This window comes from Perca fluviatilis, chromosome 14 (assembly GCF_010015445.1).
Source record: "Perca fluviatilis chromosome 14, GENO_Pfluv_1.0, whole genome shotgun sequence".
NCBI lineage: Eukaryota > Metazoa > Chordata > Actinopteri > Perciformes > Percidae > Perca > Perca fluviatilis.
In genome coordinates this window covers 13,159,260-13,184,121 of record NC_053125.1, presented here as the reverse complement: position 1 = coordinate 13,184,121, position 24,862 = coordinate 13,159,260, and the positions used below count along the sequence as shown (strand labels likewise).

General features: G+C 41.2%; 1 protein-coding gene across 1 annotated transcript in view; it reads right to left on the bottom strand.

Moving 5' to 3' along the window:
- The window catches only part of adgra3 (adhesion G protein-coupled receptor A3), a 33,031-nt gene extending 8,169 nt beyond the window's left edge, over nucleotides 1-24,862 (bottom strand). Inside the window, exons 1-9 of the mRNA XM_039823074.1 lie at nucleotides 23,822-24,862; nucleotides 13,976-14,047; nucleotides 7,747-7,818; nucleotides 3,227-3,298; nucleotides 3,038-3,109; nucleotides 2,766-2,926; nucleotides 1,976-2,189; nucleotides 1,544-1,708; nucleotides 766-967 (exon numbers count right to left, since the gene is read on the bottom strand). Of these exons, the coding sequence (XP_039679008.1) occupies nucleotides 766-967; nucleotides 1,544-1,708; nucleotides 1,976-2,189; nucleotides 2,766-2,926; nucleotides 3,038-3,109; nucleotides 3,227-3,298; nucleotides 7,747-7,818; nucleotides 13,976-14,047; nucleotides 23,822-24,024 (1,233 nt within the window). The 5' untranslated portion in view covers nucleotides 24,025-24,862. The remainder of the gene's footprint in view (nucleotides 1-765; nucleotides 968-1,543; nucleotides 1,709-1,975; nucleotides 2,190-2,765; nucleotides 2,927-3,037; nucleotides 3,110-3,226; nucleotides 3,299-7,746; nucleotides 7,819-13,975; nucleotides 14,048-23,821) is intronic.

Here is a 24,862-nt window from a genome sequence, read left to right as displayed (position 1 = left end):
GTTGGAGCCATTTCATTGTGTGACGCAAAGGTTTTTTGCTTCAGCTGTGTTGTGCACAGCGAGGTCACAGTTTTTTTGACTTCGGTTATGTGGTATGGTGGCAACGTGGCAAGATGGAAAAGAGAATTGTTTGATTAGTTTTTTTATTATTTAAAAGGTCTCATGACATGGTGCTCTTTGGATTCTTTTATGTAGGCCTTAGTGGTCCCCTAATATTGTATCTGAAGTCTTTCCAAAAATTAGAGAGAGGGTGGGGCAAGGTGGAGGGTGGGGCAAGGTGGAGGGTGGGGGGTGGCCTTGACCAACTGCCACTTTGCTTGCTTGAAAGCCATGTTGTCTCTCTCTCATGGGCGGGCCAAATTCTCTGGGCGGGCAAAGCAGAGAAAGGGGAGGTAACCTCGCTCCTTATGACCTCATAAGGAGCAAGATTCCAGATCGGCCCATCTGAGCTTTCATTTTCTCAAAGGCAGAGTAGGATACCCAGGGCTCGGTTTACACCTATCGCCATTTTTAGACATAGGCAGGCTGGAGGAACGCATATTAAATGTTAAAAAACCTCATGGGACCTTTAAAATAAACATATCCAACTTAAAGTTTCAGATTTTGGACAATAGGTTGTTTTGATGGACGCCATCTACACCGGAACCAGGCGTACATTACCAACCAAAGAACAAATGTGCGTCTACAATACTGAACCACGGAGTAAGAAAGGACGGCGATTAAGGGTTCATAGCAATAACGGAGTCCCATTAACCAGATACAGACCTGGTTGATGACATATAGAAATCTTGTGACATCTTTCTGGAACTGGCAGCGGGAGTAGTCCTCCTCCGCCCACAGCCCCTTGCGATCACAGTAACGCCACGCCCGCTGCTCTTCCCCCGGGCTGCCTGAGTAGGTGCCAGGGCTGGATGCCAGTCTGTTGCAGGGGAGGTAGGCTCGGATCCCTGCCAGGGTGCGCGGCCACCTGGAAGGAGCCAAATAAAGTCCTGCTGTCTCCGTTCTTCAGGAACTGATATACGCAACGTCCTTGTTCTCTCCTTACTTTTTGTAATGTGTGTGCCATCAATAGCGTCAGAGTAATGAGTAATGATTATGGCTCAAGCCTGGAAGTAATTCATATGTTTAACCACAAGGGGGGGCCACAGTGCTTGACTTGACAGTATGCTATACAAGGAACACTCTAAATAGATCGGTTAATAGTAAAATATTCCCTTTGTGAGAGTGGATCTGTGTATACATTTAAGTATTCAATTTAATTCCACAAAGTACAAGGTCAGATGAACAAATTAAACCCATACTATTATTACGAATAAAGCTACTGTTTGCTTATGTAATTTAGTTTCTGAAATGCCCATTTAAGCATTTAAAGCCAAAATAACCAGCTTTTAAACCCAGTAAACCTAGGCAAAACACAGCTCTGTAGTCACATCAAATTTAAAATAAAAATCTGGCTTTTACATCAGATAGAGGTGCACTTGATTCTTAATGAGACTAGTGAGTGAGAAGCTCTGTGTCTGCTTATGTGTGGGTGTGCACTCACTTGAACTCTCCCTTGTTGTTGGAGACGCGTTCAGGAGCACAGTACTCAGCAGAACTCTCCAACACCACAATGTGGACAGTCCTGGTGGTGTTGCCTCTGCTTGTCCGGACCCGGCACTCCCAGTTCCCAGTAAAACCGGGCTGGATGTTTGAGATGGTCAACGCACTGATGGGAAACAATGAAGGAGAAATCAGAAGAAAAAAATAAATAAATCAGATATCATGGCACAACTGCCAGCTTGATGGTGAACACAAAGAGCCTAAAGGGAAAACCAGCTGTCAAAAAGCTAAAGATATAGAATAAAAATGAAAAATGATGATAGTACCATGGAATATAGTGTCAATGATTTGTTTTTCTCATATAATGGCAGCGATTACAGGCAGTACACTCACCACCTTCAGTGAGCATAAACATGAATGCATATTTCCATACCTAGCAATGAGAGAGCAGTTCTGCACCATGCGCTTTTCAATGAAGATGCCTTGGGCGGCGTCGGCTTTGACTATGCGGCCATTCTGGTACCACAGCACCTGCATGTCCTCGGCCACGAAGGAGGCCTGACACTGGAAGGGCAGGCTGTCCCCCTGAAAGACCACCTGACGCTGGGACGGAGTCAGCTGGAAGGAGGGCAGCTCGAGTGGAGCGTCTGGGGAAACCAGACAAAAGTCAGAAAGAGACTCAGGTAGTCAATTGTAACTTGTCACAAATTATTTTCAATTCCATTCGCTCTGGACGCACTGCCTTTTTGTTTCTCTTTCTGGACACAGGGAAACTAAAAACAGTGCCCTGAATTCTGGGTAATTTGTCATTCGTATCAGGTCACGGCTCCTGCGAGATCTGTGCCATGTATTACATAATCCCTCAATGTGATGAGTGCCAAACTGATAAGACATGAGCAAGTACAAACAAAGGCAGCACTGGCCTGGGCAGGCCTTTTCTTATCTCCCGTGTCATTGCTCAAGCCCCTGCTTCCCAAACACCGCCTCGCAGATACCAAAATAGGAGCATTAAAAGAGACAATCTGTGTCACAACTCAACATGACTTATTTCAACCTTTCAATATGTCTTGAGACTGGACAAATAACGCATCAGATAGTGTCACTGAAATGACAAATGATTCCGTTTCAGAGTTAAAACCGCTACTTTTTTAGGATGACACCTTTCTGCGGTGTCAAGTCTTTGTTTCTGTGTAGCTCAGGTGTGTGTGTGTGTTTGTCCCTACCGCAGGTGAGGAGCTCCGGCCTGATGGAGGTAATGAGCTGGCCCTGGAGAGACTGGGGGAAGGAGCACTTGGTGTTCTTGACCGCGATGTTCCTGTCTTGGATCCAACGCAGCAGCCACAGGAGGTTGCAGTCACACAGCAGGTACGGCGTCTGAAACTCCCTGTGGATGTATAGAAACGCATATCTTACGCATCTCACAGACGTCACAATCACACGTCGATGCTCGCGTGAGATTTTGAGTACGCAGCAACATGCTTCGTATCCTACTCACAAGGACTTCAGAGACACCAAGCTGTCAAAGGTCCCCTGAGCCAACGAAGAGAACATGTTCCCTGAAAGGTTTCTGGGAAGGAAAATTATAAAACACTGATCGTTTACCCCAGTCCGTTACAAAACACGTGATTATATAAATGGCTGTTGTAGCACACAATTTATATATTCATAAAAAGTACTGACTTACAGTCTGATCAAACTGGTGAGGCCCGTGAAGATGTCTACGTTGAGACAGCCGATGCTGTTGTTGGACAAGTCCCTGTAGCACATAGGAAAAAAAAAAAAAATAGTTTTAGGCTTATTTCTTCCACATTTGAAAAATAACAACACGACAGCTTCAATAGTCTAAGAGACAACCAATTAATTCACTGCAATACTGCTGGGAATGTTTTCCAACAAGATAAGTTTAAGATTAGTCCGAGTGTATCATTAGAAAAAAAACATTTGATAAACAGGAAAATGTCGCTGAGATAAAGCATAGCAGGGTTTTTGTAAATAAAAAAAATAAAAAAAGAGCCAACTTTTTAACAGAGACAGGTTGAGGCAACGAGCCCAAAAATTCAGCTGACAGGTTTACAACGTTCAAGGTGATTTTAGATAATGCGTCTGTGTGGGCCTCCGGGGGAACCTACACATCAAAGGCAGAGGAACACTCTGGGAGATGATTAATCGCCGATGATTAATGTCAAAAACGTCAAAAGTGTGTGTTTCTCCTGTGGATGTGACCTGACATGATGTCTCTGGCAAACATCAGATGGAAGCGTATGAGACTGCTGGCGCCTCTCCGAAAGAATCAAACGTGAGTCCACCGTCTAACACGGAAAAAGACTGATCCTGCCTCTGGGAATTACACTCAGTGTGCAAACACTTAGAAGTGGCTGCAAAGATGAAATATTCTTTAGCACACCATCTTCTGATACAGGGTAGCTACCTGTGGGAAGGGAACCTCTAAACACACACCGCGCCTATACGGCAAAATGCATAGGTGTCACAATCAAGTTATTCTTTATATTTGGTTTAGGTTTGTTTTATTTCTGTGTCATGCCAAACATTTGGCCCATCCCATTAGGGATTACAAGACTCCACTATCTTCCGGTCTTGCATACGCAAATCATGTGGAGATATACATGAATAATAGAAGTAGCAAAAAACAGTACACAAACCATTGTGCACAAAATATCTACAGATCATCTTGGTAAAGAGCTTTTTTTTCTCTTCTCCCAGATAACTGGCTAATTTATATGTTTTACATGTAAACAGCCATCTCTGTCTGAGTCAGTGAGAGCATCATCCATATTTACTAAATCAATACCTGTTTATCTTACTCAACGCGGTATCACGCTGTTCACAATAAAAAGGACAGTAGAGAAATAAATAAGTAAAAGTGTGTACTTTTGAACTCTTATAATTAACAAGAAATAAGTGGGAAAAATGTGATCCATTGTTGACAAAAAAAAATATTAGTGAAGCTTTAACATTGCTGAAAGCTAACCATAAATAGCTTTGATGAGTTGTCTAACATTATCCAACAATCAAACTTTAGGCTCTTTAACTTTCCAGAAAAAAGAAAAAAAACATCTAGAGTGTGTTCTAGACCTACTCTGTAGTGTCCTCTATGTGTGTCTACTCTCTGTAAAGTGTCTTGAGATAACTCTTATGATTTAACACTATAAATACAATTGAATTGAATCAAAAGCAACCAGTCACAGTGACTCAAAGGTTCAAAGTCACAGCACCTTTACAGCAGCTGGAACACATATCCTTCTGTGAATGATCCAAATCACTGAAAAAGTGCCTAGTAAAAAGGAACAAGAGCCTGGGAGAAAGAGACACAACATTACTTCAACCCGACAGCTAAACTGTATCCTGGGGCGCTCGAGGAAAGTTATACTGACACAAAATGATACCTGGAAAATGACTGTCAGGCATATGCTAACATCCGAACATTTATGTTATTATTGGTGTTGGTCCTTAAGGTACCAGCTGGGGAATTTCCTGTGTGAGGTTATTAGTTCCACTTCTGCAGTCTTGCCAATTTGTGCCTGCATTGTGTGTCAGAGGAAGAATAACACAGGGGGGGGGGGGCTCCCCTAGCTCAAGGCATACTTTCATCTCACTTGATCACCTGGGTTCAAATCCTAGAGTTACAGCTACATCAAGGGACGTAAGACAAGAGGGTAAATACTATTATTATTTGAACTCACTTTTACGGTGTTAGGAATCGTTACGAACATACGAAATGCATATAAATCCACACATCACTGATTTTTCTAGTCTGGCTGTGTACCTATTAATGAATCAAGTCTCTACTCTCCTGCTTTTACTGGACGACTGGTATTCATTACCAAAGACTAATCTCAAACGTGTCTTTCAACCACAGGCATGTGGCACGTTAACAGCACGGAGGACCGTCTCAGTGCAGCATTTCTGTTGCTGTGAATGAACAGAAGCAAAAATAGCCCAATGTGATTAGGCTCAAGACTGTTCAGCTGTTTGCGAAATGCAGAGTAAATAGGGCTCAGGCCAGAGGAATCCACAGGGTTCGAGTGTTGAACATTGTGAGCGACAGGGGCGTTGGAATATATTTGCATGTGTGGAAAATGTGAACTGTGTGTAAAGTGAAGTAAGGGATACACTTGTCTTTTGCCAAGCGTGTAACCAACAGTGCACCCTACATCCGAGCTCGGAGCACTAATAAAGAAGCCCAGACAGACTGGGACCAGCTGACTACTTTTAGATCAGACATTAGTCCTGTCCTAAGAGTGCAAGTGGAGCTTTCTACATGCCAGCGTTCCGATCTGTAGATCTGGTTTAAACTCTACTTGGACAGCATTTTTTTAATTTAATAAATTCAGGGAAGAGTAGAGCTGGGCAATATATCGATCTCGTGATATGAGACTAGATATCATCTTAGATTTTGGATATCGTAATATCGTGATATGACATAAGTGTTGTCTTTTCCTGGTTTTAAAGGCTGCATTACAGTAAAGTTATGTCATTTGCTGAACTTACCAGACTTACCACTTACACACAGTCATTATAGCCACGTTACTGATGATTATTTATCAAAAATCTCATTGTGTAAATATTTTGTGAACACACCAATAGTCAACACTATAATATCTTTGCGGTATCTATATCGAGGTATTTGGTCAAAAATATTGTGATATTTGATTTTCTCCATATCGCCCAGCCCTAGGGAAGAGTTTGTTTTTCAGTATGGTTTTGGTCTAAATTAACAATGATATAAATGTATACTTAACAGGGACCTGAACGCTGCTCAGGTAGCTCAGAAGAAAGCCAACTAAACAACCCCTGCTTGAAGGGTGCTCGGACCATTCCCAAACTGGTGCATGTCTCAAAGACTGGCTAGAGCAGAGCAGAGTCAAAGATAAGGACAAAAAGAAATGTAGAGAAGCATCTGCCAAAAGGAAGGTCAAATAAATGTGATAGAAAAACTGGTAAAATTCTATTTTTATGTACTTCTTGCTGCCAATAAACTCTGCTCCAATTTTCCAAAACTGGGGGGGGAAAGTAGGGTGGATGTGTAGCGGTGGATGCCAACCCCAACCCTTTGATGTAGGGCTTCTGTGTTTACATTCCCAGGGCCCGCCACTACCTCATCCTCTCCTCATTGGCTCATCTATTCTATGCTCCCCCGCCCCCCCCCCCCCTTCACAGTCAAGTGAGTGACAACTACCCTCTGAAATTAACTGAGGCGGGCGGTGGGGCCAATTAAACTTTGTTACCCTCAGGCCGGACCAAAACTGTACTTTGGAACAACCAAATCCAGGCGAGGTTGCCGATCACTCTGTGGGGATATAGGAGAAAGTCTTTAAGAATAACTTGTCTGTGGGGGTAAAGATTGTAATATGCAGAAGACATATAGGCCCGCATGAATCTATCAGTGTGGGATAAATATGCAGTGAGGATGAGGGGAGGGGAAATGAGGCCGGGTCTGAGCCAAGGAGCTGACTGCCTTCCTGTCTCGCTCTTATTGCTCCGCAGCAGCAGCCAAGCTCAAGTTTGTGTTGGCAGCGGCTGGGTACTGTTGGATGATTCCAATTCATGCTGTGTGTGTCAAACACACACACACACACACACACACACACACACAGTTTCTGACCTCCCATACTTACACACCACATATCCCAGATGGACCGTATTCCTTTTTCCCCTGCATATCAAAATGATCGTCACATGACATCAATAGGCACCACACGTTTATATATCCACCTTGTTTTCCTGTAGTGTGTGAAAGTATATAAGGCCTCACACTGTCTGCAGTGGTCTCTGGCAGTGGGCCAGAGAAAACAAGGCAGTAGAAATAGCATGCTGCTTGACCATTATGGACACTGGATACACTCGAACATGTACACCACATTACATAGATACAAAACAACGGCTGCAAATACAATACAATATATGATTGTGTCACTGCTGAAAGCAGTCTGACTAAATGCTATTAAAACAACAACACATAGAGCCTGCACAGCCCAGACACTACATTGACTGTTCTGGAATTTGTAAAAGCTTTGGAACCGCAACATATTTTACCTTTAACAACGCTGGAATTTAGATCTTTTGGTTGCAAGAAGAAATGAACACCTCAGTGAAATCCCAGAGGGGCTAAATGTGTGAAAGCAGCACACGCACAGAAACCACATTAAAAAGAGACAGTGAGGCAGAAGCTCCACCACTACTCACAGTCTTTTGAGTGCTGGCAATCCGAGAAAAGAGCCTGGTTCGATACGACTGATCACGTTACTCCGCAGGTCCCTGTGGGAAGAAAAAAAAAAATAAATAAATAATAATAATAATAATAATAATAGATAGCAGAGAACTTTCATGAGCAATTCAAACAGCAACAAAATAGCAGATCTGCAGGGATTAGTCGATCATCAAACAGAAAATGAATCTGCAAACATGTTTCTAATGAATTAATCATTTAAAGAATTTATATAATAACAAAACATGGGAAATATTAACTTGTTTCAGCTTCCTTTCACAATGTGTATGTTGCGCCAGTTGATATTGCGATGACGATAAAAAAAAAAAATTAATTATAATAAAGAAATAATTTGGTGCCCCCCCCCCCTGCATTAACTCTCAGGAGAACCCCTGTTGAAGATCTCTGCCTTAAACGATTAATCGAGAGAGCAGTGGGTAGTTTAATTGATAACGAAAATAATCATTAGTAGCAACCCTGCAAAAGTAGCATGTTATGGGAAGCAAATTATGAAATATTACCAGACAGAGGTTCAGTAGTCTGCAGACGGATCTTTAAATATACTTAAAAAGTATATCTTGCATACATGCATTTGTTTTTCTATCCAAATGAACACCCGGACCTCCACCGGCCTCACCCAGTGATCATTACTAAACAGCCACCCCACCCCCACACCCTCCACAGACCTCCCTCCCCTGAGGTTCAAAGGCTTGTGGTCACAGAATTCCTGCGGCGCTCACCTGCGCTGGCACTGCCCTAGTCACTCATTACAGTGGGGGTTCAGGAGGCTTTCTAGTCGCCACCTGAACCCACACAAAGGACCTCTGGGTAACTGCTCTTTTGATGTCGAGGATCTGTCATCTGAAGGTGGGTAGGTGGCCATAGATAAGTCATAGACACACAAAAAAAAAAAAAATAGAAGCTGTTGCTTGTTAAAGCTTTTGATGTGAGCTAGCAGAGCTGGCTTCTCTGTGCAGTGTGTTGAGAGAAAAATGGGCAGGCAGGACAAAGAAATCAAAAACATCCTTGCATGAACTTTATAGCCAGTGAGAGACCACTTTTGCCGTGTGTATTGGATGCACAAAACCGCCATGTTGAGTCTACTAATTTGAAGCTAATTTACTTTCATGTAAACTTTGCTTGGAGTTGCAGTTGTTGGAGTTGAAGGAAAGCAGGACACAAACAACATCAGCCATCCGATCCAAGCTCCGAATGTAACTCACTGATGAGTCCAGAGAAAAGCTCTTCTGCTCCATATTGACTCACTGGTCAGATGTGCAAACCACAAAATTAGGTTACAAACAAATAAAGGACAATAGCCTCTTTCCAACCAAGTAGTTACAGGAACAGTTCACTTCTAAACAGTTCTACTAACTACTTTCCCCAAAACCGTTTTTTCCATTTGCATTCACACTGGCCAAGTGGCCATAGGAACTGACCTTTTGTTATTATAAATCACAGCCATCTAACCACCACTATGCGGAAAAGGGAAAAGACCCTGCCCTGAAGTAGGAGCTGAAAGAGTTACAGGAACTGCGGTCAGAGGAATTTAATAATCCCCAAATTGGTCCAGTCGGAACACGAGAAAAAAAGGGTTCTAGGAACGTTATGTTCCAGGAACGGCAAAAATCCTTCCAGTCGGAAAGTGGCTAATGTCACTATTGATACTGTGAATATTCTGACATATACAAATTTCTGTTCTTAAAACGTCAGAATTACATTTACTGTATTCAAAGTTTTATTGTCATTTTATAAAAGCTAAAACAAAAAAAAGCTAATTTAGTTTTGTGGGTTTTAAGGTTCCGATATTAAGAAAGATAACTAAAGGACAGAGTTACTGAATGATATCTGCAAGTTGTTTTCCCAGATCAGCTATCATAGTCACGCTGGAAACCCTGCAATATTCTCCGAAATAACTACAACTAATGACAAAAAAAGAACACTAGCTCTCTTAAACTCAAATACTTTGGATACAATTATCAAATGAGAGCGAACCAGTCCATGTTTAACCATCCATAACTGCACTTCAGATTCCAACAACCGCTGACCACACATGACCCGGCACCTTTTAAATCTATTTGCAGAGAAAAAAATGCCAGGTTTTCTCGACATGCTCATATTGAAATAGCTGGCGGAATATTTCTCCGTGTGTTCCAGAACTGTTCTTGAACTGGCCCCAAACCAAAGGGTGGTTTGCAGCTGCTGCCATTTCGAGGGGCACACATACGGTCTTTCAAAAGGTGTTATTCATAATAAAATTAAAACATGTGACATGGAGTTAAGATGAACTGGAGTTCTTTCAAGTTTGTTTTTGGCATCATTTTCTGCTGGATGGTTACGGAGGGTTCCTGGCATGACGCGGACATTCTCTCTGAGGAGAGCGTTAAATGGGTTAAACAAGCCTCCAGTTGCAAAGAATGATGGATGGCTCCATTGTTAATAGATCACAAGAACCACAGAACCCATAAAAAAAAAAAAAAAAAAAGTCCCTTCACTGTACATAATCAATGAAAAAGTCCATCTCAAAGCGAGACTATGTAACCTTTAGAAGTACTAACCCAACTTTCTGTTACAAATAAAATATTAATTGTAAAAGCAATAAATATGCTCAGGAATTCTGCTGCAACAGCCTTCCATTGTCTGGTATGGGCTGTAGCTTTTGTCTAATATTAGCGCACGTGTTACTCACATTACTTTGGCAGTATGCTAATTTCATTACGACTAATGTACTTGTGCTACTGATTTAGCTACTACGTTTTAGCATTTACCATTACCTCGTAATTGTCACTTTGGACACCGTGGCCGCTGGTTTAGAGCGAGACTACGCAACTTTTAGTGATGGTAAAACATAGTGTAATGGTAGTGGAAAAGAGACATTAAGTCAGATAACCAACTTACTAATGTCAGTTACACAGAAATATCTACATTGGGTTTGCAAACATTAGCTAACATTAACCAGCTTGTTTGCAAACCCAATGTAGATATGTCTGTGTAACTGACATTAGTGAGTCATACCAGACCAAGTAAGACTGTAGCAATACAATTACTGAGTGTATAGAATTGTGCTTGGGTGCATTTTGCTTATGACTTAAACTTTTCATTTCCAAAAAGAAGATTGCGTTTGAAAAAGTGACAGTCTTTAGCTTTAATCCAACTGGTTAAGCAAATTAGAGCTTTGACAACAATGTCCTTTCAAAAGGTGCACTTGGTAAAAGCAGTATTGCAATATCCATTTCAAACCAACTTTATGCGTCACTTGCTTACATAGTTACTTTCACAAGTATTGTGCCATTCGTGAATAGACAATCACTTATTCAGGAAACACTGCACACTAGAGCCGTTATCATTGCTCTGTTTTCCCCAATAAGCGTTCCTCCACAGCAGCGGATTTAGCAAGGAATTAACATGTGACGGTCGCCTAGCTTGGCTCCTATTTCTATGAGCAGGAGAGTGATAATGGGGATTCTGTGTGGCTTATTTCCAAGCAGGGGCACCTTTGGCCCCGACAAACACAGTGGTCTCCACAGTTACTTTGCAATTTCATGCAGAGTGCCGGATAGGCGTAATCAATTCTCTACCCCTCTCTGGCACTCAAGGCCAGCTGCTGTCTAACTCTTCACGACTGCATACAGGCAGTCCAAATGAGGGAGAGTTTCTTTGTGGACAAAAAAAATAAATAAAAAAAGCTGCAATGGCAGGAGGAAGGAGGGGTGGAAAGCAAGATGGAGAGCCTCTGCTCATTTAAACAGACTTGAGAGTTTGAGGAGAAAAATGGAGTGTGACTGAAGGTAGGAGGGAGGGTATTGGGACTTCAGGCTTCAGCATTCAGTGAGTGTTTTTGGGAACCGTACTGCTGACACCTCTGGCCTTGGCTTGGCCTCATTACAATGACAAAAGCAAGCTAGCAATCGCGCTTCACTGGTTGAGGGTGGACAGGAGTGGGGTGGGGGTCTCTGAGGCACAATGGGAGCTGCTTTTGGAGGTAAACTTGCCTGTGGATTGATACGACAGGCAGGACGGAGTTTACAACCAAATTGACTGGCCATTCACAGACAAAGCAGATAAGTGCCTTTAGGGCTTTCTATGTGGAGAAAGATCAAAGCTACTTTTTATTTTTTTACACATTCAACACACACCCTCCTGTTTATCCTCTAGGCCTGAGCTCTAAAGAAAAAACTAACATCTGACCCACTTCAAGAGCCAACAGGGATTTCTACTGAAAATCTATGAACAATCTAGGCAAATGAATGTCTTAAAAAAAATGGGACAACTCAAGAAAAGTCATGCAGAACAATTTAACACAACAAATTATGACCACAAGATTTGAAAGAGGACGAAAGGCTGAAGGTGATTTATACCAATAATGTACAAAATCAAACAATTGTAGAGTCACATGCTGTATTTCTCATAATTCTACATGCCAAAATTAACAAAACGTATCTGGAGACATTGGCCAAATTACTGGTTTTTCTAGCCAATATGTCCCAGAAAACAGAAGTCTGTAGGTTTTTGTTTTTTTTGTGAAGAATAAAATCAATGGGCATCAGTGATCAATTCTATCAGACGATTGGGGGCATATTTGAACCTAAATCTGAACTAACACCACAAGGCTAAATGTGTTTGGCTTCATATGTCTTCTATATCTCTGGTCTTTTTAACCAGACCCAGAAGACGGACAGGGAAAACATGCCCTTAGAATTCCATTTCAATGCAGTCATGTGTTATTGTAGCCTTGGGTAAAAGCACAGCCATTAATGGTCTGGTTATTTTATCTGCATGAAGCCATTCCAGAGTGATAAATCACCCATGGCCCATGTGCGGGCCCGGAGCCGTTTTCTTGAAATCTCTGTAGGAAGGAAACACGGGTGATGACATTCCAATCTCGGAAGTCAGAGAGTCGCATGGCATGAACGACATCTCTCCGTTGGTCAAGGAATCTCAGAGAACATACATGACTAAATGTCTTCACCATCTAAAAACTAATTTCCTTCTACTGACACGTCTTTGCCACATTCCGTCCCTCAAAAAAGTTCTCCTGCAAGATAAAGACTTTACAAACTGTGTGAAACACTAGTCTTACTGTAGCGTGGGGAAGCAATGATGTTGCCTATATGTTACTCCTCTAGAAGAAAGAGGCCACCATCCCCAGAATAACCAAACAGCTGTATGTTGAGAGTATGTCACCAGGCAGACAACAACCAACCCTAGGGGCTACACCTATAATTAGCCTTTTCTAGTACCATCTCCAGTCTCCCCCCATAGACTGATTATCTTGACTGAGGCTAAGTGCTGTGTGGGTGCCTACTCATTTTCTATGACCTGGATGTTCCACTGGCATGAGGCCAATGTGTGTTTTACAAACCTACTCCACAAGCCCCAGCTTCACTTGCTCACGTGGAGTGATGGATAGTTCCTGCTAATGCACTGATAAAAGCCCCACCATTGTGAGGTCGATTGGTGATATTTCATGAATACATACGGCCTTAATATCTGCTTTGCAAGATGGAAAACATTTTTTTCAGGATTGTTTTTAAGGTTTGAACCTTAAAGCACAACTTTCAACTGCTAAGCTAAATTTACATAAATGCACTGGAAACAAAAGCAATAAAAAAAGTTTAGGCATGACTGTAAACATACATTAAAGTGCTCACATTATGCTCATTTTCAGGTTCATGATTGTATTTAGAGGTTATATCAGAACAGGTTTACATTGTTTAAATAAATAAAAAACATATTTTTGTTGTACTGCACATTGCTGCAGCTCCTCTTTTCACCCTGTGTGTGGAGCTCTCCGTTTTAGCTACAGAGTGAGGCATCACACTTCTATCCCATCTTTGTTGGGAGTCGTACATGCGCAGTAGCTAGGTAAGGACTACTAGCCAGTCAGAAGCAGAGTATGAGGGTGTGCCACGCTAGCAGCTAGTCGAGCATTATAACGCGTGTTACAAAGTGAAGCACGTTTGTCTCTGAAGTAAAGGCTGGACTACAATAGAGCTGTTTGGAGCAGTTTGTGAACAGTGTTTTCTGTTGGAGATGGTAAGCCCCTTTGGGGTAGACTTTGGGCTTTTTCACTTTGTAAACCTTTTACATTCACAAAAAAGATATATCAACACAAAAAGGAAAGGGAAAAGCCAAAAAGCATAATATGAGCACTTTAATGCTCATGTAAATTATTAGCAGAAGAGGGGAAAAACTAATGATACTTACAATTTTTCCAAAGTAGACAATCCGAAGAAGGATCCATTTCTGAGTTCTTGAATCTTATTGTTGTTTAAAATTCTGTGGAGAGAAGAATACGTATAAATGCAAAGCAACAGAAAAAATCCAACTACTGAAATGTACATCATATGAATAAAGTCCACAAAACATTGCATAATTTTGTTGCCTTAATAAAAAGTCTTTTATTGGACCAAAACACCTGTGTCATTTTGTTTTAGACTTATTGTGGCAGCTAAAATTATGTTTCTGTCAACTTATCACATTAGGTCCAATTTCATATAGGTCTCCATTTAATTTGCCAAATAACCCGTTTTTATATAGAAATATACTGTACCATATACTGCTACTTTTTTAATAGATAACAATATTAAGTGTCACTCTGTGACCTCCTGCTACTCTTAGCTTCCAGTCACAGAATGTTCCCCACTGCCAGGAAGAGATCGGAAGAATAACAACTTTAACTTCAGCCGGGTACTTGCTTTCATGTTAATTGGCAGCATCTGATCTCTCTTAAGACAGGTAGGCTTACCAAAATGAGATAGAGAGTGATCTTTCTGTGACGCCCCTTTGACCTTAACAGGTAAACAAATCATATACCAGAACCACCACAATAATCAAATATATTCTAACAATAAGAAGTCCGTTTTTGATCAAACAAAGTCAGCTTGAATCTGGCCATGATCTGACACGAAGGGATACATTGTATGCTTATTCATAATAGCAACAATAAACAAAAACAACCCCAAAGTCTACATACTAGGAAAAGGTGTTCTACAGTGAACTTATCATAGGTCAGTCCTTCCAGAAAAATGCAGAGTTTTTTTGTGATTGTTGCGGGCAAAAATCCTTGATTATGCGGCACGTTTTCTTAAAAAATGCGATGGAATATGCAGGATATTTATGCAATTTTATGCGATGAAATTGCGGGAAAAAATGCGGTTTGATGAAAAAGAGAAGAAAAAGTGATTCCCCCAACACCCTGCTTTTTTTAAACTTAATTTCCAAAAATAGTTTACAGATATTCAGTCATTGCAATAAGTAAACAAATAAGATACAAAAATATACACAAATAATTAGGGCTGTCCTCGACTAAAGAAATTCTTAGTCAACTAACACTTATACAATTTTGTCGACTAATCGATTAGTTGATTTAATTCACAGAGCTGTGCGCTTAGAGAGGTGGTTAAGACTAGAAAAGCTCAATATAAATGTAGTTAATTAACCATCTGTAAAACTGAGTTTCTCCACAATTAATCCTGCAAAAGCACCACTTTAAATCTTGTCCTTACCATAAATGTGCTCATAAGTTTCTTGGAAATGAGTAATTAAGCATGAATAAGCATAAAAAAATGACTTATTAACTAAAGAAATCTTAGTCGACTAACACCAAAACGACCGATTAGTCGACTAATCGACTAAGAGGTGGCAGCCCTACAAATAATATAATATTAAAGTAAAAATAAAAGTGATAGTCTAAACAGAGGGAAATAAAAGATACAAAAGAGACAGACTTGCAAAAATCGTTATTATAGACAGCAGAAGCACTTAAAGAAATTTGAGTAGACATCAGATATTAAGATAGCTTTCTTATTGGATACCAACTTAAGAGACTCAAAGTACATGTCAAATTGAATCTCCAACACCTGCTTTTCGATGTTCGCGTTGCGTAATTACGTCACTTCATAACGTTTCCATGGCAACAGGCGAAAATGGCTGCTCTTGTGTGAAGTGATTAAACGCAACATTTTTTTTGCGTGGAAATCGGCAATTTATGCGGCGAAAGTGCGGCATATTTGAAAAAAATGCGGCCCCCGCATGAATATGCGGACTTTGGCTGATTATGCATTGAATTATGCGATCGCATAATCGCGTTTTTCTGGAGGGACTGATAGGTACAGCTGGACTTCGACATAGTTACAACACTGGATTAAATTTAATGTGATAGGAGGCAACAAATGCGCAAAATGTAGATAATTAGAAGTAATAGCCTGAGGTTTTCCGTACATATCCCTTCAATATAAGCACCAAGTACACATCCTGTTAGAGAAGAAAATCGTTTTAATCTTTATCACCACAAAAATAAAAGCAAGCTTGAGAAAACTTCAAGTCCAAGTGTGAATTCTTGATTGCTTCCTCCCTGGGTAATAAACCAGATTTTATTATCCAGTTTATTCCCTTTGCACAGCGCAAGCGCATTCGCTGCATACCCAGCTGCAAAGTAAAGCTCCACTTTCTGGGCCCAAGTCCCTGAGAGTTCCCGTCTTTCTCCCCAAACTACTCCCAAAGGATCTGGGGAATCAATAGCACTGTCAAGTCCCAGCAGAAAACCCAAGCAGGGACTTGTGGTTAGCATACGTTTCTGGCCAGCTTGGAGGGGATGTGGGTGGGTGACATACATGCTAGTTGCACCCACAACCCGGGGCCAGATTGGAGTCATTATGGGGTGTTGAGGGGTTGTTTTATTACAGGGTTGGACAGTGGAGACTTATTGGAGATTTGCTGCTTGGCTCCCTGCCTCTCAGAGAGAGTGCACAAACAAACGGTTCCTGTGTTTGACTGCCTATATTTTGCAGGCTTCTGAATGCTGAAATGGCAGATGTTAAAACACGGTGATGTACAAGGCTGCAAATTCTATCACTGCCTATGTACACACAATCTGATGATATAGGCAGAGACGCTGGGCCTCCCAAGATTGTGGTCACAAACGTCTCATTTATATTGCAGAATAGTTAGCATACCAGTGGGATGCATCTATCATGAGGCCTGTGTGAATTAAGGAATGTGGCACTCAATCAACACAATAGAGAGTGTGCACAAAAACACCTTACAAAACAATAGAACTGCAGATAATACCAGTTTTGGGATGGTCGTAATGTTTGGCTGACAGTGTTGGCAACTGATGCAAACCCTCAATTCAGAAAAGAAAAGTCTCTTTAAAAGGAAAAAATTAAAGAAACCTCAAGAAGAGCAGAGGAGGAATCCCTCTTCCAGGATGAACTGAGAAGAAATAGATGTGTACAGAATAGACCAAAACAGCAAAACTTTAACATGGAAACAAAATTCAATATTAGTATAATTGGATCGTAAACGTGTATAATTGGATCGTAAACGTGTATATGAATATGTTCCAGGAGGATGCCAAGCAACGTCCAGGTGCCACCAAACAGATAGTACCTGAGCCACCATATCTGCCATCTTTAATTCAGACCTAACAATCAATTTTTATATATATATATATTTTTTTTTTTTTTTTTTTTTTTTTTTAAATGGCATTATAAGCCAAATCACAGAGGTAAAAAGAGGGCAAGAAAACTATATTCTGTCCAGTTGTCTATTAGCAAAGATGTATAGCAGACTCTCACCAAAATTGAGGTTATATTTTTGAGGTAACATACAGGACCATTAGGCCTTTTAACTTAACTGAAAGCTGTATAATTAGGTTTACAGATTATAAATGTTGTCTAGCCTTGTGACTCCAAGGGTCATCCCAACCACTCTGTGAAAGAGAGCTCCACTGAGAGTCATGAGCCCTTTCTTGCCCTCTTTCCATCCCTCCCTTATTTGCATGCTTTACCCTCCTTCACTTCCCTTGTCCCTCCCTCTTCCTCATGACAGGAGTGTGACCTCGGTATGTTGGAAACTGCTTCGGCTGCAAAATTGAGTGTTCTTTACACTTGCATTGGTGAGAAAGCAATACCACTGCTGACTATACAAGCAACGTGCATATAGGAAATCCTCAAATTTGTATGGAGAGCCACTTAACCACCTGCATCTTCTTCACCGACCTCAGGACGTATGTAACTAGACAGTCTGCTTCCTTACTGCTGGTCTCTGGACGTCGGCCTGGGGTCTCCAGACTCAACAATTGCATATGGAATTTCTTTAGGCTAGGTCTCAGACAATGGAGGAGGGGAGTCTCCCTTATCTTGATGCATAGATAAGACATGCTTGAGCTCAAGCCAGGAACAAGCTGCAGGGGGATCCTTAGCAAATCTCACATCCCGTCTCCCGATACCGATGCAATAAATCTCAACGACATTTATAGAAAAGCTTGGTCTGGAACCCTAATTTCTACTCTGAGTCACAGAGGAACATAAAATGCATTGGCCTACATTTCAGCTTTCCTTCGATGTGAGTAAATTTGACACTATCAAAAGGTAGTCCCTTTCTCATTAAAAAATAATAATAATACATCTTTGAAAGAATTTGCCTTAGGCTGTAGGCACATTATCCAGAGGACTAAAAATGGTCAGCCAGTACGTGCACTCCCCTCACAGGCACATAGTGTTTTAAGGACAAAGCTAACTGGTGCTCTCTCAACACTTTCTTTATGCTCAGAAGGCTTTTGGACAAAAAACTCCCGAGAACAGAAAGCTGTAACCCTTCAACAGGTTTTCAAATAAGTCTCAGGCTGCAGTTGAGCTCATAAAACCCCTTCTAGGGTGACCTGGAAAAGTCGGCCTCAACTCAGGTGGAAAAGGGAACTGGTCCAATGACTGACATGCCAAGGTAATTCTTGCCATTATCCAGCACTTTCTTGTTCCACTCATAATTTTTTCTGCAGTATTTGGATTTATTTTGAGAATGGCTACCAAAGGGTTAAAAACTGTGCTATAAGGATTTTTGTATTACGTGTTTGTTTTTTTAAAAAGGGGATTCACTTCAGTTGGGGCAAGGTAAAAAGGGCACTTCATTCTTTTAAGTCAAACAGTAGGCCTTGCAATATCCTCTTTCAAAATCAAATAGGACAACCCATTAGAGCAAGGTATTCACCTTCTAGCTCTCTGTCTGAATGGAAAAATGATCCACTATGCAAACACCAGGACGAAAGCAAATGAGCAGTAGCCAAGAAGGCACTGCACAGCCTTAGCTCATATCTATGCACTAAACTGAGCTACTTGTCTGGGACTAAATCAGACTTGGGGCAACCTGGCAAAGTCAAAGCTCAACAGGTCTATGAAATGAAAGGCTGCGAACTGACTTAATGTGCAGCTGTCAGTGCCTCGCCTGTGGGATTTTGCTTTCTTCCGCAAACACCGCAGAACTACTATGAAAAACACAGGGGCATTCCTTTAGACCCATGGCTTGCCTGGAGAGCAACAAAAACAAATCCTCTGAGGACATGGATGACAGCAGGCACCTGTGTTTTTAGTTACACAAACACTTCCAAAGGCTCCCAGAATGACATAGTAGCTTTTGAATGTTGGGGAGAAGAAAAAAATGAAAATAAAATAAATAAAAAACATACGAGAGGATTGACATAAGGACTCAACACGCATTCCAAACAAATGTCTGTATTTACCATCCGTTTTTTAAGAAACTTCCCCACAAGCATGAAGGCTGAATGAAGTCTCAAGGAAACCAGGTGAGAATGTAACCCTAACTGCCGGTTTGCGCTGCTGTGAAACAAGACCGTTTACTGCTCTCCAATGTGTGTCATCAAACTGTGTGCGCTTTTTCCTGCAGCGAGGGAGGAAATCCCTGCTTTCTTCCTGACATTAATCCTGTGCTGCTCTGTAGAGGCCCAAACCAGGTGCGCTTATTTGCACTGTCCAACCCAGGTGCGCCTGTGAAAGGATCCTAAATACACTAAACAAGATCTGTAAAGAAATATGAGCTGGGTGAGTACAGAAAGCTTAAATTTAAGTCAGTTTCTGTCTGCATGGGTATGTAGGCTGAAACTTAATGTCTACACCCCGACGACTCACACAGCCTGACTTCACCTTCCGTGTGAGGCAAAGGTTAAATTCAAGCCCTCGCGTTTTAGCCGAGGCCTACACCAACACGGGAGCACAGGCCAGCTGTAAACACATTTGTGCGATTTCCTCTTGGATAACTTCGGCATGCGGTATCATTTGGCGATCACAAATGCGGAGAATGCATCACTCATTCATACAGAGCTGCACTGCATATCTACGTGCTCTCCATCTCAGGGTAAACTAGTACTAGCAATCATTGAAGTCTGGTAAAAATAAATAACAGCTAATTAACTGCGTAACTGCTCGTATACAGATAGGCATAGTTAACAAAGGACAATGTAAGAGTAAGACATAATGAATGGAATGGGTCTCTAATCACACCTAGCTTGTACTGCCATTTCTGGCAAGGCCTTTAATTAACACACACAACATGGCATGTCAACACACAAATTGAAAAACACCCATATAACAAGGGAGCTATATAGACTCCAGTAATCCCTTTAGCAAAACAGTAGTTGAGTAGTCAGCTGTGACATTTGTAATTCTGTGTAATGTTGTTAAAATGGAAATTTGTCTTAAGGGAAAAGTAAACCTTATTACAATTACAAACTAACTTAGAGATAGGTCTACTAACACTAACATAATATTATATATTTGGGGAACATATACACGGAAACCCAAAAGGACTAGCTGCAAAGCGTTCAATATCTCTTTAGAAAAGTCAAAGAAACATTAAGATGCTTGTTCCATGAAAGTTAACAAAGTCTACTTCTTTTCATTTCTTGAAATTAAACTAAACAGTACCTTTAAAGCGCTGGATAATTTCATACTTGGTAAAATAGTCACTGCCACTCAAGTCCCAACAGGAACCAGTGAATTGAGAATGAGAAATTCATTAGAGAAAAGCTAAACGGGGCGAGGTCTGCTTTGGCTTAACAAGGACAAATAATGGCTGGTAATGCTCAAGCCTGAGAAAGGTGCCTAATAGCTGAGACCCCTGCTTAAGTTAATTGCAGTCCAGACCCGCTGTGTTTGGGCCACAGTCAACCCCACCACGAGACAGTAAGGGAGTCATAAAAAAGGACCAATGCACCTACTGAGAGGGCAAGCCGATTTTACAGGTCATAAATTAACACCCAAAACCTGTGCAGTCAACATAAATTGCCGTTTCATTACAGCCCGACAAGCCAGACCCACATCAAGACGTTGGGTCTGGGAACTCACCATTGGCAGGGCTCAATCCGAGGGGCGGGATAAACGGTTGTGTTTCAAATTCCCTCTGCTTGCGATAGGATAGCACTACAACCAACCAGAGCAACAAAGAAGGTATACGGTCGGTAAAACTCCGAACACATCTTCCTTTTTTAAGAATGACTTCAGTGCCGTTCTTTGGTCTTTTCTCAACAACAAAAAAAAAAAAACTTAACTCCAAGTCTTCCAGAGTCAAGGCCAAAGCCGATTCGAAAGACCGCTGTTCGCCAGCAGCAGCGGCAGCCATCTTCTTTGTTTTCAAGTAGCAGGGAATTCACGCGGAACTGTCGTAACTCTGCCGTTCTTATGTTAATCCCGCCCACCGACTCTATACACAATGTGATTGGCCCGGCTGGTGTTTGGCTTTTCCAGCTGGCATGCCAACGAAGAGTTGCTAGACTGACCCTGGCTGCAAATTACATTTGCTGCCGATGGGGTGCGTCTAGATGTCTAGGCTAGTTTCATTACTCATGTCTACAGGGAATTGTGAAGAACACTTGAAGTAGTTCTGTTGTTTTCCTACAATGGATGACAACAAATGCCCAGAGATACAAAAGCGGAGACTGGAAGGAATTCCTGGAAGTTGCACTGCTTTCGGTCTGTGCTCTCTTATTTAAATCGTACTTGTACTTTGGAGGCTGTCCTCAGAGCAAGATGACAGACCCCAAGCTCACTGAAGACAGACTGAGCAAACACCAGGACAAGATGGAAGGCTTACTAAATTACTTTGGAGCACACCATAGCTACAAGAGATCAGGATATTTAAAATTCTAGAAATATCTGAGAGGACATTAGGTAGAGGAGGGTAATGGGGATCATTCAGAGCAGAAACAATTTAAGAGGTTCTAACTTTTTTTTTAAAGATAAAAATGCAATGACATTCCTACAATAGGCAGCTGATGGTCCCCATTCATTTTGGTACTGTATGGTTATTCATTCAAAGAGACAAGTTAGTTTCTTGAGCCAGATAATTCAACACAGTGAACGTTTTGTTTTATTTCGTGGTAATGCAATTGAGTGGACTGATTTCTTCAACAGTCTGTTAGTGTGGTGCATTTATGTGTTGATGGGAAGCTCCGACATCTGGGATTTCAGAGTCAGCTCCTGACTACAAGCAGCATCACAACAGGTAGGCTGTGTGTTGAAGCACATTTGGAAGTGCCTTATGATGAACTCCTTATGGCTGATTGATACTGTTAGGTAAAACATAGATTTACAATATGGAAGTCAAAAAAAAAAAAAAAAAAAAAAAAATCAGGAAATTGTTGTTTTTAAAAGGATATTTTGTCAAGCTGCACATAGTCTGGACCCTGGTTTACTGACAGGCCTTTTTGGATTTAACATTCAGTTGAGCACACTGGCCTAATTTGGATATTTTTTGCCTACAGTAAGAGATCAAATGACTGAAAACGTAAACCCAAACTCCAAGCTTAATAACGTCCCCAAAGAAACATGATATCAAAGGCAACATGTCCGCATATTTCTACAATTTTCCAAATCGATATGCTTGCGTCTGCATTTCCATGCTACAATGGTGTAATTTTGTCAAGAAATATTAATTACTTATTGGTTACGTAACTGCAATTGTACTTAAATATTGTCTTGAAATTACTAAAAACCGATATGTATGGAAAGCAGATTTAAAAAATCTTTGGAAAGTGCTTCAAAGTAATATGTGTGGTTTGTGGTAAACTTACCTTACCAGCCAAATTACCCCTTTCTTTCCCTGGAGTCTATTATTTGCTTTCTACTCCTGCACCCTGCCCTGGTATTCTCATATTTCCCGCATCACTCACCACCATCACCACAAAGCACAAGTGCACACTGGACACACAGCTTTCAATTTCTTGTTCAATGTCTTTTTGCAAGTTTTGTTGGTGTCAGTTATTCTGTTCTGCCAAGCACTCTCTGAATAAACCCTAAATCATAACTGCTTTTTGAAATAAATCTGTTATAACTTGAAAATCAGTCAACATAGTAACATTTAATGACCTCAACCAATGAGATCATGAAGAGGTTTGTAAGGGAAATCCACCTGTGCTGTCAGTTGTATGTATTTACAAATTGTGAGGGTGGCCACACCAAGACTAACACATGTAACACTGATGGTTGTGTTGTGGATGACATACAATCACAACTGCTGTTTCTGAATTATGAAGTTAACTTTCTTTACTTTAAACATTACCAATCAAGGACGGACCTAAAATGCCATATAAGCACTGTATGTACATGTACACTTCTTAAAACACTGAACAAAAAAAGTTCCACATAAACTAGATCTAACCCCAGCAGAGAGTTTCGAATTTCAGCCAAGTGGAAAAAAAAAACACCAAAAGGATTAACTCAACAGCACATGGGCTCTTAGCTCTATTAAAATGCCTTGGAGGTATGCTAAGAGATAGTGTCTTGTACGAACACTGATTTAGTAGCCAACATATCTTCCTGTGTGTGAATCACTACAGGAAGACAGGCAGTTACTATTGGGGTACATTTACAACATGGCAGTATGCAGCTGTGAAAGAGTGATGTACGGCTGACATGTCATTCAAGCCAGATTTATCTTTCCCTTATTATAAATAAGCTGGATGATATGGAAGTTAATCACACATTTAGGCCTATATATTGATCAATTATTTAGAAACTGTTTTAGCTTTATTAGGTATCACAGATAGCCTATCTTTAAGTCCCTGCAATTAAACTATTTAGAAGAAGACAACACAGGGAATATTAAGTAAAGTTCACGTACAGCCTTCAGCAGTGGATAGTTGAAACCTGGTAATACAACTTATAGATTCAAAGTTTAGTATTTTACATGTTTAGGAGATAGGAATGATGTGTTTTAACTAGCTGAAATGAATGCAAAATGCATCTTCTGTATACTCACAGCGTGACTGTCCTGTTGGGGAAGGAGTCCGGGGGTAGCACCTGATGGAGCTCCATGTTGCTGCAGACCACTTTCCTGTCGGACGGCAGGCTTTTCCCACCGCTTTTCGAGCGTTCATCATATGATTTGCAATCAGATGATACCGCCGAACCGCCGCCACCGAGCAGCAAAATCACAAACAACTGCAACAGATCCACCCTCATTTTCACACACGATTAGAAAACCACTGCAGCATTGGAAAGAATGTTTCGATACTAAACGGGGCAGATGGGTGTGCTAGCTAGCTAGTTGATAGCTACCGAGTAGCTTTGTTATGAAAAGGTCCCCGTTAAAGACAGAAACGAGACCCTTGCCAGTATCTTGTTTGGTTCAAGCGAGCCTTCCTCCTCCATTTCTCTCAAGGCTTTCCCTTTGCTCGGCGGTATTCAGTCCGACAGAGGTGTTCTCCTTTGTTTGCCACACGACTCCTTTAGAATTCCCTTTCCATCCTGGCGTGAGTGTTTATTTCCTCCAACCCTACGAGTCCGAAAATGTTAAATGCCGGAGTGTGCTGCTGGTTACTAAATTATAACTTGTCCAGTTGTTGAGAGGTTTTCTTTGTTGGGCATAGCGTGAGTCCAATTCAGTGCTGTCTTTTCCACGGGAGGCGGCTGTAGTAACTTTAGTCACCAGGTTATCCGCACTAACTTCTGGAAACTCGCCAGGATTTTTTAAAACATCTATAGCTACTTTAATTCCCCGGTACTTTGGAATACATGCGGATCCAAAACAAGCGGGAGTAAACTTTCCCCTTCTCTTCTTTTCCAGGGACCAACAGGAAACTACTCCGGGGGAAAAAAAACACACACTAAAGCGCTACAACTACAGCTCAAAGTGTGCTGCAAATGCCCGGGAAACTAAGTTTAAAGCTCTACATCGCTTCAAAAAGAATATCCAAAGTGGTTGTTGTATCTCGTTTAGCTCCACTGTTTCTTTGAAAAGTATATTTAAAAAGAGTGTTCTCTGTCCATTGAGAAGTCCTCTGCCCCGGGCTCCACCATT